A 14,808-nucleotide genomic window follows, 5' to 3' on the forward strand; every position below is an offset into this window, starting at 1 on the left:
GAATCTTTTTAGGAAACATTTGAGAGGAAGGAAATTAATTTCTTACACCTCAAGAACTCACATGTGTAATGGTGAAAAACACTTTATTTAGATGCAAACTAACTTCACCAAAAACTCTTCAAACTTTAAATTTACACACAATGACACACACACAAACAAACTGAGACAGCAGATAGGGTTTTATGTTAAAGATATTTTTTACTTTCCAAACTACTTTATTGATATATTGAAAAAACACAAACAAGACATTCACATAGTTAAGTCCAATCAGCAACAACTCCCACTCACTCTAATGTTGCATTGAAATGCTGCTATTGCATATAAACGTGTTCCCCTTCTCATTTAAAGGTACAGTTCAACCTTTACTGTCTCCAGACAACATTCTGCCCTTTAACTCTCACAAACCGTCAATGATTAAAAGGCTGCAGAATGTTTTCTTCTTTAATCCTAAAAATTCCATTTATTAGAGTCTGACGCAACATTTCAACATTTGAGATGAACAGAAAACTTTAAGAATATCATAGCTGTGGTAAAGACATGAGCCCATTGTCACTGTACATGTGATTGTGTGTGTTTACAGTCTTCAGACATTACAGATAAATGTTCCTACATGTTGAATGGGGGCTGCTGGGTAAAAAAAAGAAAAAAAGAAAAGCGCCCAGGGCTCTTAAAAAGGGTAAAGGTCAGACACAGTGAAGGATGTAGACTGAACAACGCTGATCCCTAATTTTCCAATGTTGAAATATTTGACTTTTCACAACACACTATTTTTGTCCAATGCAAAAAAAAAAAAAAAAAAAAAGACTAAAAGTCTTCAGCGTTTTGATTCAGGAAACATTTCACCAAACGTGCGTTGACTGGAGAGAGTGAAGGAAAGATTGAGCATCAGTCAGATAAACAACAGATAAAAATATTCAACAGCATCAAGAAGTTCACCACGAGCTGCAGTGGATCCCAGTCCATGTAATCTTCCTGGAGACATATTTCGTTCCAGCCGTACAAACACCGCTCCAGGTCAGGCAGGGGTTGTACACAGAGTTTTGGTGACTCAGCATTTCTTCCTGGTAATAATGGGTTGCCATGGTAAAGTAGTACTACTGAACTTTAAGGAAACGACTGTAGTTATATGCATCGAAGTCGACATCTCGGTATGGTGACAAGACTATTATGTTCAAGGCCAAGAAAGGCCTCTGAAGGCACTGTGGAGTCTGATTGGCAGACAGAGATCTGCAGGCGGCCTCTCTCTGTTGGCTCAGGGCGGGGCAAGTCCATCATCATCATCATCGTCATCATCATCATCATGCTCTTCCTCCTCCTCCTTCTCCAACTCTTCACTCAGCTTTGTCTTTCCTCTTGGCCGTGAACGGGACTTTACTGGCTACCGTCGACCCCACCGTGGAGACGCCACCGGCCACGGCCGACACCCCGCCCTTCACCAGCCCCACGCCCATCGAAGGCACCGTGGTCACAGCCGACTTGGTGATCTCCAGGCTCTTGCCGCCCACCCAGGCCACTCCGCCCACCGCAGCACCCACGACACCCTTGGTGACATTGAAGAGGCCGCCGGTCACCCGCCACATCATGCCGGGGGGAGCCACCACATGGTCCTTGCCAGATTCTGTTAAAAAAGAAAAGAAAGAAACACAAGCATGAGGAATCAATATTTCCACCCTCATAGCTACATCTGCAACTAATTACCTCAGAGGAGTTGGTGTTTGTCAGCAGGACAACCCTAAACACATTGAAATGATTTTATGAAACTTGGTGGAAGGACGGGACATAGGCCAAGAATGAACCCATTTACTTTTGGAGCGGATTTGATTAAAGGATTCAGGTTTTTTTTTCCCACTTTAACACTGTGATGTAAGATGTTTTTCATATTTTTGTGAATTTGTCAAGAAATAATACAATGATTGATGATCTCAGGCATATTTAGAGAGTTGATATCAATGAGTGTGGGGAATTTGCAGCTTGATGGAGGTATTGACCCTAATGACTGAAAACTCTGTTGATTAATGGATTTATTCTCTTTATCTATAATACCAGAAAATACAGAAGCATCAAATCCTCACATTTGGGAGCTAGAAACTGCACAAATTATGAATTATCCAAATAAATGCTGGTTAATTTTCTGACGATAGACTTGAGGTGAGTTTAGGTGAAAACACCCGCAGTGTAAAAAAGACATTTCCTTCCTGTATAATCCTAATGAAGCCTGTTTAAATGTTAATGTGATATTTCTTATTAGTTGTTGGTTTTGTTCTGCAGATGAATATCAGCAGAAGTAATGAATTCGCATCCTATCCCAACCTACACCTCCCGACAACAAAGTCACAGCTGAGGTCGTGAAATTCAGATGTGAATTGTGCCGAGTTTAACAAAACTAAAAGACCGGAGTCATGCAGGTTCCTGTGTGAGGCTGTATTTAGATACAATAGTGCTTTCGCTAAATGCTAACACCAGCATTCTATTACAATGCTAAATGCTTGGGTGTATCAGGTGTTCACTATCCAAGTATGCAGGCGTTTACTTGCATAATTGCCACAATACATGTTGAGAGGTTTCAGTCGGGACCAAACAACCTGACCATCCCTGGAGTGATGTCGCTGGCACGGCAAAAAAATGCTGAGATGATCAGTTTGGTATTTGGCTGTTCCTGAAATGCTTTAACGAAATCTGGGATTTCTGAACAACCCTCTAATGATCAGATCTCTACAACTCACCTGGCGAGTATTGAGCTTCTGAGCTGATAAAATGGCTGACAACAGAATCACGATACTGAGTGAGAGCTGCGCAGGGGACTCGACTGCTGCAGAGTATCTTAATGTTGGGACACGAATAGCAGGTCGGAGCTGCAGCCGCACTTACACAAACAAACATATTCCCTGGACAAACCAACAGTTTCTGAAATAGCACCAGGCAACATGTGAGCACAGATTGCACCATATTCCCTGCTGATGGTTCAGTATTGAGTCGCAGCCCGGGGGGAGGGGGGCCCTCGCTACTTACCCTCTGTGGGCTGGTTGTTCAGTTGTTCAGTGGGTTCAGCTTCTTCCAAAGCCATGCTGGTCCCAGGCTGGGGCTCCACGTTCACACTGTTCACATTCTGGAAAACACAGGAAACCCCCAGACTGCTTTACTATGAATAGAACAAGTATCACTGTACTTATCTACCTCTTACATGCATATGACTGCATTTACAATCGAAGTACTTGTGTAACTGAATATTTTTTCTCCCCATAACATGAAGCCATCCTGCTGCTCTCCCCACATGCTCTTCTCTGCCTCCTCTGGTCAAGAGCTCATCACCTCCCAGGAGTGTAAGGGTCAGAAAATGTAACAATGTGGCAAAACAAAAAAAGTACTTCTCTGTCTCCCGTGGTCAAAAGCATATCACTTCTCTCTTTCACCCCTCAGAGAATGAGGGGACAGCTCGTCCCCATTCCCGGCAACCTTGTTCAGGTCATATCTCAACACCATGTGATAAATGCTTCACCGGCATCAGGAACATTTCCCACTGCAGTGGAACAGACTCAGGATACAACTCTGCACAGACAGGCTTCACTCGTGCTCAAGTTAAGAATTACTGAGTGGAGTTTTAACTTCCGATCTGAGGGGTGGTTTTCAAACCTGTCTTAGATTTTCTCATGATACTAATCAGTCAATCTATAAATAAGAACACGCCAAGACGCTTGTCTGTGACAGCTGTTTTTAGAGCAGCTGTAGTAGCAGGTTAGTCTTCACCTCTTATCTTCATGGACCTATCAGCAGCCTTTGATACTGTGCACCGGTGCATCCTGCTATCTGAAGTGGTATGGTGGGCAAAGTGCTGTCATGGTTTGAATCCTATCTCAACAGGTGTTCCTTCAATGTGTCATGGTGAGGCAGCCCAAGGTTCGGCGCTGGGGCCCCTTCTCTTTACAACTACACCGGACGTTCCCACCAAATGACCCCACAGACTCCGTGTGGATCCTGGATTCTCTCCCAGACACGTCCACATGGATGAAGGAACTAAAAACACCCTCAACTGAACCTCTCTAAAACTGAGCTTTTAGAAATTCTGGTCTCAAGCCCGATAACAACATCAAAACGGCCTCTTCATGTCTGACCCAAACCAAGGTGGTGAGAACGGTCATTTCTCTCCTCACCACCAATGCCCTTCTGGCAGACCTCCCTTCATCGTGAAAACCTTACGATGGTCCAGAATGCGGCGTAGCTTCGGTGGAAAAAGGGCACATGTCACTCCACTGTTCACCAGCCGAATCTAATTTTATTCATTAATACATTCCCATTGAGTGAAATCTGGGTTTGTACCCATCTACTGGGCTTTTTCGCCTCCTCAGCCACTGAGCTCCTCCAAGGAATGTTGTTTGGCATTACCATCCCTGCACACAAGGCAATCACATTCCAGACTGTTCTCGTTGGCGGTTACTTGATGGTGAAACAAGCCCCAAAATGCTACGAGAGCAGGGGCGTCGCACTGTAACGTCAAGAACCTCAAGAAGAAGTCCTCTCTTCTGAGAACACGTCCTCTCCTAACCCCTCGAACTGAAAACATCCGTAACAAGACTTACTGTGCAGGTTCGACCGACCTCTTTCCTTGACGGCCTACTTTTTGAGATGTAGCCCTTAGAATTTACTTCAAGGTCCCTCGGTGGGAAGTCACTCTGCATAAATGTGAACGCTACAGGATGTGACGGTGCTTTATGTTCGTCTTGATAAAATATACGGTGATTTGTTCAGAAAGGCCTAAGTGGTGACTGAGCAGGAGAACCTGCGGCCTGGTGGCCATGCTGTTGGTCTTTGGATCAGACCTTTTCGACTTGTGACCCTTCAACTTAAAAGTTGTTGAATTTGAAGTTGAAGGGTTTTGGGTCAAGAGATGTCAACCTCTTATCACAGGTGAGTGGTCTAAACAACTAACCCTCTTTGATTATGACATGGCAAGATAGTATACCTTCATATTTCACGAATGCAGAATTTTAATTCCTGTAAATCATCATCACTGCGTCCCCCAAGTTTTTTTTTTTTTGGATCGAGACCCACAAAGGGGGCCCGAGGTGAAGAAATATAACTCATCATCACCTCTGATAATCTGCTGCCACGGTTCGACCTGAAGGTAAAAAAAATGTTAATTCCATTCAGCACTGCTTAAGATAATGAGCAAAGAAAGCAAACAGGCCACAGAAAGAACAACCTGTTGTCACGGTTCGAAATCCACATCATCACTCCCGGAGCTACAGAACTACATCGTCATTAGAACCTCGTCCCTCACACACTCATTTCTCCCACATGTGAAAAAAGACGCTCGGTGGTTTCTCACCTTCACCATTGTTCCCTGTGTTTCTCCTGCAAACACACCTGAGAGAAACTCGAGCCCGGAGCAGCTTCTGTTTCAGCCTCGGAGCCAAAACTCTGCCGCAGTTTGACCGATGTGTTTGCGGGTGAAAGCTGCAGCTCGGGCGGTGAAAGGTCGTCGGTTCTTCTCGGGGAGGTTTCGGGTTTTATCGCATTTATCCGCAGCAGCAGCAGCGTCAGAACTTCTCGGACTCGGACTCAGGCTGCAGCAGCTTCTCTGCCTCTGACTGTTCTGCCGACGTGGCGCCTCCACACACACACGTACACACACGTACACACATGCACACAGACACACACGCTGTCACACACACACGCTGCAACGCACTACACTTCCGCTCGTAACCTCCAAATTAAAAGTCTCACGGGCAATGAGTCAAACAATTTTTTTTGGAAGCAGTTTTTATTTATTTAGCAGGTTTTGTTCATATTCTCTGTAACTCGACCTTTGTAATGTGTAAACTGCACAAATAATACACAAGTGAAAACACAAATCATTTATAAATATATATGTATTTATGAAAACCAACAACACAAACAAGACAAGGGAAGTTTTACACACTGGTTCATTTCAAGTTTGCATTAATGTTAAAGCCACCTGCATCAAAAAATATGTTCTGTGCATTTCTCCCTGGTGTTGCAACATGAACATGACAAAGCATATTCACTTTTATCATCTATTTTTTTTACATTTATGCAACATTTAGCAGATGGTCGAGTAGTCTTTCTGTGCCCTCATTAAAAATATATATATTTTTAAACTTTATCTTTATATGTTTGTGGAGGTGGAAAAATACAGATATGCAGGGAAAGGATGAGGATCCCTTGGTTATGTGGAGGATGTGCACAAAGACCACCAGACTGCCACAGCTCTGTGAAAGTTTTTAAACTGTCTATGAAGGGTAAAAAATGTATATGGGCTTTAATTGTGAAGACAGGAAGTCGCTTGTGGGCGGCTGCTGCAGCTCCAGCTCCGGATCCAACCCCGGGTCCTTCATCATCATCATCATCAGTCAGCTGTTCGAGTTAGAAAGGACTGTGTGTTCTGAACCTGTGCACGTGTCTGATGCTACATGTACATTTAAATGGAGACACACATGTAAACCGAGATGTGCTGCTCTCACACGGATTCACATGTAGGTCGTTGAACTGTCATGTAAACTGAAACCATGACGGTGAAGCTACAGTGTGGAGATCTGAGTCAAAGGTCAACTGCTGCATTGAGATGTTGATAAAAATGTCACACAGACGTCATGGCTTTATTAGACATTTAGGAAAAGCCAGAGCAGATAAAATACTAATAATAATGATATCAGTATTAATATTTACAATAGGAACAGTAGTAATATTATTATAAATGACTCTAGTTGAGTGCCAATAGATTCGAACACATTTAGTGCACAAAGAAATATGTTGCTGCTCAATTCTTTTTTTATTCGTATTTTTATTCTTTGACATTTTGGGATCCTTGTTTAATTTAACACACAAACAACACGGCTGACATGATAACTTCTTTTATGGAGGCCAGTGAACTGAGCGAGGAAGGATTTCCTGCAGAGACACATGAAATCCAGAAACCAGGTGATGGGGTCATGTTTCCACTCACACAGGGATGAACGTGAATGAAAGAGTGGAAGTACAAACAAGTTAGGATTAGTTTGTAAAGTATCACGACATGAATGTTTAGAGGGAAAAGCTGCAGGAGCGAACTACCTCCAGTAGATGGCAGTAGCTCCGCCCCTCCGTTACACGCCAAAGAAGAAGAAGAAGAAGAAGAAGAAGGTGAATTTGGTTCAGGCACATCCTCCGTCGCGTTGTTTGGGGTCCTGACTGCAGGCTCGGCGCCAGTCTCCGGCTGTGGTCGAAGCTCGAGTGGATACGTGGAGAAATTAAGCGAAAGATTCATTGAAATCAAGTGTTCAGGAAACTTCGGATCCTCCGTCGTCCAGCGATGAATCTGGAACTTCTCGGTGAGAAACTCAAACTCAACGTTTCGACAAAATCCTGCGTTTCTCGCTGTGTCCTTGTTATGGTTAGCATTAGCCTAGCATGGCAACAGCTGCCGATACCAGTTTAATGACAAAATTAATCATTTGAGTTTCTTTTAACTTTCTAATGTTTTTTTTTAATTTGAATTTCTTCCTAACCCGATGAACCGATCCCGAGAATTACTTATATATATATATATATTTATACACGATTTCAATTGAACGGAGGCAGGAAAGTGTCCGTACGTTTTCTCTCCAGTTGTATTTGAATGTTTGTTTGTTTCCGGGACGCGATCGCACTTTGTGTTTGTTCATGTTCACGTTATGGTTTTCTGTGAAGGTGAATGGGACCAGGGTGAGATAAACCACACACAGCTGGTCCATGTGACAGCGTCACCAACGTCAGTGTTCAGGGAAAACATTTACCAGAGCTGGTATTATTCACAATTGGATTTATTTAGTACATCTGCTTTTACCGAAAGGAACAAGGATCAGAAACAGTAAAAGGTTCTGTGTATCATTAACGTAGTCGTCTGTTGTGTAGTATCCTGACTCCAAGTCTGTTGTTTAATGTACCTACTATCCACAGTGTGGTTCCTGTGTTTGGCCTGATGTTGTGTGAATGGAGAAAGTTTGGGAGATTTCTGTATTTCTACAAGTACAACACTAAGTGGGAGTTTCTGTCGCTTTAATCCACACAACACGAACGGTTGTTTTTACGTGAATGTCTTTCTCATCACTGCCTCTTTGTTATTCCTCTTCTAGAATCGTTCGGGCAGAACTACCCAGAGGTAAGCCCACAGATCTTAATGTACACATGAGCTTGATTGAAGTCCCTGTTCATGTTTGTGCACTGAAAATCCTCCAGATTGAGTTGTAATGTGACAAGCTGCTCCAGGACTGCTGGTTTCATTGTGGTTGTGTGTGTTGTTAGGAGGCAGATGGCACCCTGGACTGCATCAGTATGGCCCTCACCTGCACCTTCAACCGCTGGGGCACCCTGCTGGCAGTGGGCTGCAATGATGGCCGCATTGTCATCTGGGACTTTCTCACGCGGGGAATCGCGAAAATTATCAGTGCACACATTCACCCGGTCTGCTCTTTATGGTGAGACACTTAATACAGTGTGTGTGTGGGGGGGGGGGTATGATTTTTTTTGTTTTGAGGTTTGAATTCAGTTCACAAAGCAAAATGGTTAAACTGACAATCAGTGCCAAGCTCCTGAGCAGTGTTTCTCAAATCTCTATTTTATGGTGTTTGTGTTGTGGTCTGACTATATCACCACATACACAGGTTAATGATGAGAGCTGTGCGATCAGCTGTTGTCATATTGAGTGATCACATCATGACAGAAACTGCGTATGTGTGTCTGTAGTTGGAGTCGAGACGGACACAAGCTGGTGAGCGCCTCCACAGACAACATTGTCTCACAGTGGGACGTCCTGACTGGAGACTGTGACCAGAGATTCCGTTTCCCCTCACCCATCCTGAAACTGCAGTGCCACCCCAGAGACATGTGAGCGACTGGGCAGCATCTGTCTGTACATGTGACACATGAGGTGATTGGTTGGTAAGATAAAAAAAAATGATGTCTCTGTTTTAGGGACAAGGTGCTGGTATGTCCCATGAAGTCAGCCCCGGTTCTACTGACTCTGTCGGACTCCAAACACGTTGTCCTGCCTGTGGATGATGACTCAGACCTGAATGTGGTGGCCGCCTTTGACAGACGGGGCGAATACATCTACACAGGCAACGCCAAAGGAAAGGTCAGTTTCTCTTTTAGTTGAACTGTATTCAAGGTACAACATTCGTTCACATCATTACATTTCAAGATGGTAAATAAGAAATGTGTAGAGGAAAGCAGCGGAACATCAGTTTGGATGTATGTATGTGTTGAATTTGAACATTTCTGAAAAGGCATCATGGCAGATATCGATGCATCCAACCCTCCAGAGAAATAACACTTATAACACTTTCCTCCATTTTATACTCAGAACTGTTCATAGTTTATGAAGCTGTGTCCCTTTTTTCTGTTTTACTTCACCGCTGTATCTTCCTCTGTCCGTCTGTTGCAGATTCTCGTGTTAAACACAAACACTCAGGAGCTGGTGGCGTCTTTCAGAGTGACCACTGGCACCAGTAACACGACGGCCATCAAATCCATTGAATTTGCAAGGAAGGGCAGGTGAGAGAACACAAAGAAATCTGCTTTAAAAGTCCCAGCTGTAAAATCAGAGTTATGTTTGTTTTTCCTCCTGTCTCTCTAATTTTACTTGATCTTTGTCCACCTGTCCTGTTTTCTGTGCAGTTGCTTCCTCATAAACACAGCAGACAGGATCATCAGAGTGTACGATGGCAGGGAAATACTGACCTGTGGTCGAGACGGTGAACCTGAACCGATGCAGAAACTACAGGATCTGGTCAACAGGTATGTCACCACAGGACAAACCACAGTTTCGTACCGCTGCATCTGTCCCTTCATCTTATCTCTGTGTGTTGATTGTCCTCGACCCCTGATCTCCCTGTTCAGGACGCCGTGGAAGCGCTGCTGTTTCTCCGGGGATGGCGAGTATATTGTGGCGGGTTCAGCCAGGCAGCACGCCCTCTACATCTGGGAGAAGAGCATTGGCAACCTGGTGAAGATCCTGCATGGAACCAGAGGAGAGCTGCTGCTGGATGTCGCTGTAAGGATCAACTGAAATTCTGTCTCAGTAGAGCCCAGTGTCCAGACTTAACGTTTGACACAACACTGTTGTTAATGTAGTTTCTGTTATTTTGAGACGATTGGTTAAAAACATATCCCATCTTACCTTAAACCTCTCTTCAGTGGCATCCTGTACGTCCAATTATCGCCTCCATCTCTAGTGGAGTGGTGTCCATCTGGGCTCAGAATCAAGTGGTAAGTAGACAGTAATAGTGAAGTTTACATGTTCATAAGTGTCTCAGATGATTTCCTTCAGTCTTAATTCTTTCATATTTTTGATACGCAGTTAAAAATGTCTGAATGTTTGTGCGTCTGCAGGAAAACTGGAGCGCCTTTGCTCCGGACTTCAAAGAACTGGATGAGAACGTGGAGTACGAGGAGCGAGAGTCTGAGTTCGACATCGAGGATGAAGACAAGAGTGAACCTGAGCAGACAGGTAAACCCCCCACACACACACACACACACACACACACACACACACACACACACACACACACACACACAGCGTGCTGTGTTTTCATATACATTGAATTAATCCAAAGAGACAATCTGCTGACTGTCGCTACGTTAACCACCTGCTCTGTTATCAGATGCTCTGGTTTCACTATAAACTCGTTCCAATGTTGCAGGTGCAGACGCTGCGGAGGATGAAGAGGTGGATGTCACCACCGTTGACCCCATTGTTGCTTTTTGCAGCAGGTGAGAGAGAAGGTTGACAGCAACCTACTACAAACAAATACTACAGCAGAGTTCCTCTCTGATCTGAGAAGTATCACAAGTATCATGACAACAGGCTGATGCAGGTTCAGTTGTTGATGCATCCAGTGCTGTTATAAAATCCAACAACATCAGATCTATACTGCAGTTTGACAGCTTGGTAAAAAACCCAGTCACTGGTGGATTCTGTTAATGATTCAGACTCTTGTTTAATTCTGTGTCATTCAGCTGCTGAGAGTGATGTGTGTTTGTGTCCTGCAGTGACGAGGAGCTGGAGGACTATAAGGCCCTGCTGTACCTGCCCATCGCCCCCGAAGTGGAGGATCCAGAAGAAAACCCCTTCGGCCCCCCACCGGACTCCTCGGTCCAGTCTTCTGCCCCAGAGGAAGCATTGGCTGGCGGGGACAAGAAGCAGCGGCAGCCTTCATCAGAAGGAGGCCCGGCCAAAAAGAAAGCCCGCACTACCACCATCGAACTGCAGGGGGTGCCAAGTGATGGTGAGAGAGAAGGCCAAAAATACAGAGAACTTTTCCTCTTTCACTTACTCAGAAACATCGCTCAAAATCTTAATCTTAATGGATGAACACATATTTATTAGTGCAGACATTCATGTGTCAATATGAATGACCAAGAATATCTGTACCAGGCCTCTATTCTTTCTAATATTCACAAATCCTGGTTTAGGATCCAGAATTCTGAGAGCGCTGTACCATCGCCCTCAGCTATACTTTGTGTTCAGTCTATGCAAGTATAAGCCTGCAATCAAAATGCGATAGAAATGATCAGTGAATGGTAACAGGGCCAACGATGACCATTACTCTGTGCTCTCTCTCCTCAGAGGTGCACCCCCTACTGGGCGTGAAAGGGGATGGCAAGTCCAAGAAGAAGACAGCAGGTCGGCCCAAAGGCTCCAAAGGTAAAGACAAAGACTTCACCTTCAGGCCCAAGCCCTACAGGGGTGACCGGCCCTCCTTCCCCGTGGAAGCCTTGGGCAGCTCTGGCCCGGGAGTTGGAGTTGGAGGAGGAATAGGGATGAAGGGCAGGGCAGAGGGGGGCCTGGCCACAGGTAAGCATGCCACCGCCCCTGCTGCTGCCTCTGGGAGCTCTGCTAGTCCTGCTGCCCTGCTACTCTGACACGTCACCAGCCCAGCCTGTCTCCAAAGCACCCCACCCCCTCCCTGTACTGCTTCCTTAAACACCCCAACCCCCACCCCTCCCAACCATGCAGCTCAATGACAGACTCTTGTTGTAAAGCCACAATCTGGAGGTCCGACCACAGAGATGTGTGTGTGTGTGTTTTTAAATCAAATCAAAAGAATGAAATCACAGTTTGACCTGTTATCACCAAGAAGTGATAGATTATTAATCTGTCAGTGATAATTATCTTCTTACTGAAGTATTCAACAAGCCTCTTTTTAAAATCTCTCGGTTATACAGGTGAATGCTGCGACCTTTAAGATCATCACTACGTTGTACTGAGTCAGACGAGCTGATGTCGTGGCTCCTTCCTGGTGACACCCAGTGTGATCATGCTGTTGTCTGACAGCCCTGTAGTTGTAAACATGATATCTCAAGAATGCATTGAGGGAATTTCTTCAAATGTGCTGCAAATGTTCAGTTGCTGGTCAAAGGTCACTGAACACGATGTGTTGTTTTGACCAGTTGTCACCTGAACTCAAAGATTTATTTATTAGATTCAAGTGACGTGACCTCATGAGTCTGGAGAATAAATGGAATTAGACTGAAACTGCCCTGGTTGGCGGAGGCATGCGTATTATCACATAATTCTGTGATCAGTTGTCTGATTAAAAACAAGCTTCACAGTCAGATGTAGTTTCACTGACTCCCTCTCAGACTGTGGCTCTACGACTGTATTACCTTTGCTTACTTCAGCCTCACTCCTGATGATTTGCTCCTTTAAGCTTCGGTGAAGTTGGACTGTGGTTTGCAGATAGGCGTCGACGTGGCTAACGGTGGGATGGTGCAGCTTGTTTCCTTGCAGAATACCTGGCTAGTCTACATGTACTTCCTGCTTGACCTTTGACCCTCCCGCTCCCACTCCCAGCTCGCTCCTTGAGTTTCCCATGTGACATAAATGTTGTCTGCAGCAGCTAAGATTCTGTCAGTGTCTGTTTCTGTGTGTGTCAGACAGATGTGAGGTGAATGTTTTTTCTGTCCGCAGTAATGTCTGAACTCATCGTACGTGGAGCTTTCAGATTTCCCCCAAATTTAAGACACTGATTGGCCTTTCTGTAGATTATTAAAGTTCCACTCCAGTTGCTTATTGCATCTCCTTTCCCCCTTAAATTTACATAATCAAAGGTTTTGTCTTTGACAGAATTCCCCTCATGGGCTTCAAATGTAACTCTGCACCTTCCTTCCTCATTCTGTGGCTGGATCTTTGAATATGAATAATCTATAAATAGTCTTTTCAGACAGGCAGTTGTTTGCTGTAGACTTAAGGTGGAAAAAATCGTGGGGATGACTGATAATTTTACTCAGTGTGTCGTTTATCATATAAAAAGCACAGAGGGAACAACATGAGGACTTAAAAAATGTCCTCTGCTCACTGGTTTTATTTCTGCATCAGATGAGTAACTGTGCTGAAGGTGACGTCTGAGTATGTTAATTAGTTTGTTATATTTTATTTATGAAGTTAAGCCACGTGTGAAATCTGAGTGAAGGTGAAAAAACAAAGCTGACATCGTCCTGAAACTTTTCTTAAAAGGATAATTCAACATTTTGGGAAATCCACTAACTGGATACAGATGTTTGATAGTAATCAGTAATAAAAAGAAAAGCTGAGTTCCACAGAGAATGACGTGACTGTTGAGGTCATCATGTGATCAGTGCTGTGGAAATGTACATTTTACTGTTGTTCTCATGTCCAACATCAGAGCGCAGTTTGTTTGTGTTGACTATTATTTCAAACAGTTGATTTCAGATATTTATTTGAGAACCTACAGTAGTTTAATTGAAGGAGAACACTGTGTAAACCATGTTTTATTTTTCTTGATGCGTCACTCTGACAGTATTTGTGTGTTTTTGCAGGGAGTCTGGTCTCACAGTCGTACAAACAGCACGACATCGGAGGGATGGACTGATCATGGCTGTGAACACTTGTGGAGGAAAACCAATAGGCTCAGACAAAGACACAAATCCTGATGTCATGTACAGACTGTGAGCGAGCAGCCTGTTGGGTGAACAGACTGTTTCCTGTCACAATCACGGGGAAACTCCTCGGCTCACACGCAGGAATCGACAAAGAGAGCGTGAAGCAACCGAGTCATCACAGTAGATATCACATGTCCTCTGTCTCTGTAGGTTCCGTCATGTATAGAACGCCTGTGTCCTGATAGTGTGTGTGTGTGTGTGAGTGTGTGTTGTCTTTCTCGTCTTTTTTATACGTATTAAAACATTCTGATTTATAAGTAAAGCTCTGATGTATGAATTTTATTTTCAAGGCATGACGTGTACAGTTCAAAATAAGAGAGGTCCAACATCACTAACCAGATCAATCACTGTTTAGAAAACAAACAGACCCAAGAGTCATGACATGCATGCTGCTGATTCTGTGTAAATGAATCATTAATTAAAAGCGGCATGTTCAAAACAATAGCAGTGTAGAGTTCAACTAGCGAGGTCATCCTGTGAAAGAACAGGCGTCAAACAGGAAGCCAATGTTGTACATGCTAGTTATGGAGCATTTCTTTCTGAAAATGTGAGTAAAATGGGTCGTTCCAGACATTGTTCAGAAGCACAGCGTACTTTGGGCCACGGACAGATTGTCAGATGATCCCCAAACACTGAATTCCAGCCACAGTACACTGTGAAGACAGCGAATCACGGTGGCGCAGGCATCATGATATGGGGATGTTTCTCATACTATGGTGTCGGCCTATTTATCGCATACCAAGGATCATGGATCAGTTTGAATAGATCAAAATATTTGAAGAGGTCATGTTGCCTTATGCTGCAGAGGAGATGCCCTTGAAATGGATGTTTCAACAAGGTTTAGACCCCAAACACACCAGTAAGTGAGCG

At 44.1% G+C, this 14,808-nt stretch overlaps 2 protein-coding genes across 4 annotated transcripts; one reads left to right on the forward strand and one right to left on the reverse strand.

Moving 5' to 3' along the window:
* Positions 1–66: 66 nt before the first annotated feature.
* LOC109635604 (transmembrane protein 263) lies at positions 67–5,669 on the reverse strand. The gene is made up of 3 exons (XM_020096904.2): positions 5,324–5,669; positions 3,010–3,106; positions 67–1,618 (listed from the first exon to the last, which is right to left on the reverse strand). Exons 1-3 carry the CDS (start codon positions 5,330–5,332, stop codon positions 1,332–1,334), a joined length of 393 nt encoding a protein of 130 aa, XP_019952463.1. The 5' UTR covers positions 5,333–5,669; the 3' UTR covers positions 67–1,331.
* Positions 5,670–7,159: 1,490 nt separating this feature from the next.
* On the forward strand, positions 7,160–14,200 carry rbbp5 (retinoblastoma binding protein 5). Of its 3 annotated transcripts, none has more exons than XM_069531993.1 (14): positions 7,160–7,325; positions 8,109–8,134; positions 8,278–8,450; positions 8,719–8,859; positions 8,947–9,109; positions 9,419–9,528; positions 9,652–9,771; positions 9,874–10,027; positions 10,171–10,242; positions 10,366–10,483; positions 10,677–10,746; positions 11,026–11,261; positions 11,603–11,830; positions 13,816–14,200. In XM_069531993.1, exons 1-14 carry the CDS (start codon positions 7,307–7,309, stop codon positions 13,866–13,868), a joined length of 1,683 nt encoding a protein of 560 aa, XP_069388094.1. In that variant the 5' UTR covers positions 7,160–7,306; the 3' UTR covers positions 13,869–14,200. The 3 variants fall into 3 exon arrangements, with proteins under 3 accessions (XP_069388094.1, XP_069388099.1, XP_069388091.1); XM_069531998.1 differs by having other exon boundaries at positions 7,169–7,325; positions 11,603–11,680; XM_069531990.1 differs by lacking the exon at positions 13,816–14,200 and having other exon boundaries at positions 7,169–7,325; positions 11,603–12,079.
* Positions 14,201–14,808: the final 608 nt, after the last annotated feature.

The sequence above is a fragment of the Paralichthys olivaceus genome, chromosome 2 (genome assembly GCF_024713975.1).
Source record: "Paralichthys olivaceus isolate ysfri-2021 chromosome 2, ASM2471397v2, whole genome shotgun sequence".
Lineage (NCBI taxonomy): Eukaryota > Metazoa > Chordata > Actinopteri > Pleuronectiformes > Paralichthyidae > Paralichthys > Paralichthys olivaceus.

Excerpts from the sequence above, each read along its gene's own strand:
- rbbp5 (XM_069531990.1), top strand. Across the intron at positions 10,028-10,170 it reads AGCTGCTGCTGGATGTCGCT|TGGCATCCTGTACGTCCAAT; the intron begins GTAAGGATCAAC and ends ACCTCTCTTCAG. Across the intron at positions 11,262-11,602 it reads GCAGGGGGTGCCAAGTGATG|AGGTGCACCCCCTACTGGGC; the intron begins GTGAGAGAGAAG and ends CTCTCTCCTCAG.
- LOC109635604 (XM_020096904.2), bottom strand. Across the intron at positions 1,619-3,009 it reads GAACAACCAGCCCACAGAGG|AATCTGGCAAGGACCATGTG; the intron begins GTAAGTAGCGAG and ends CTTTTTTAACAG.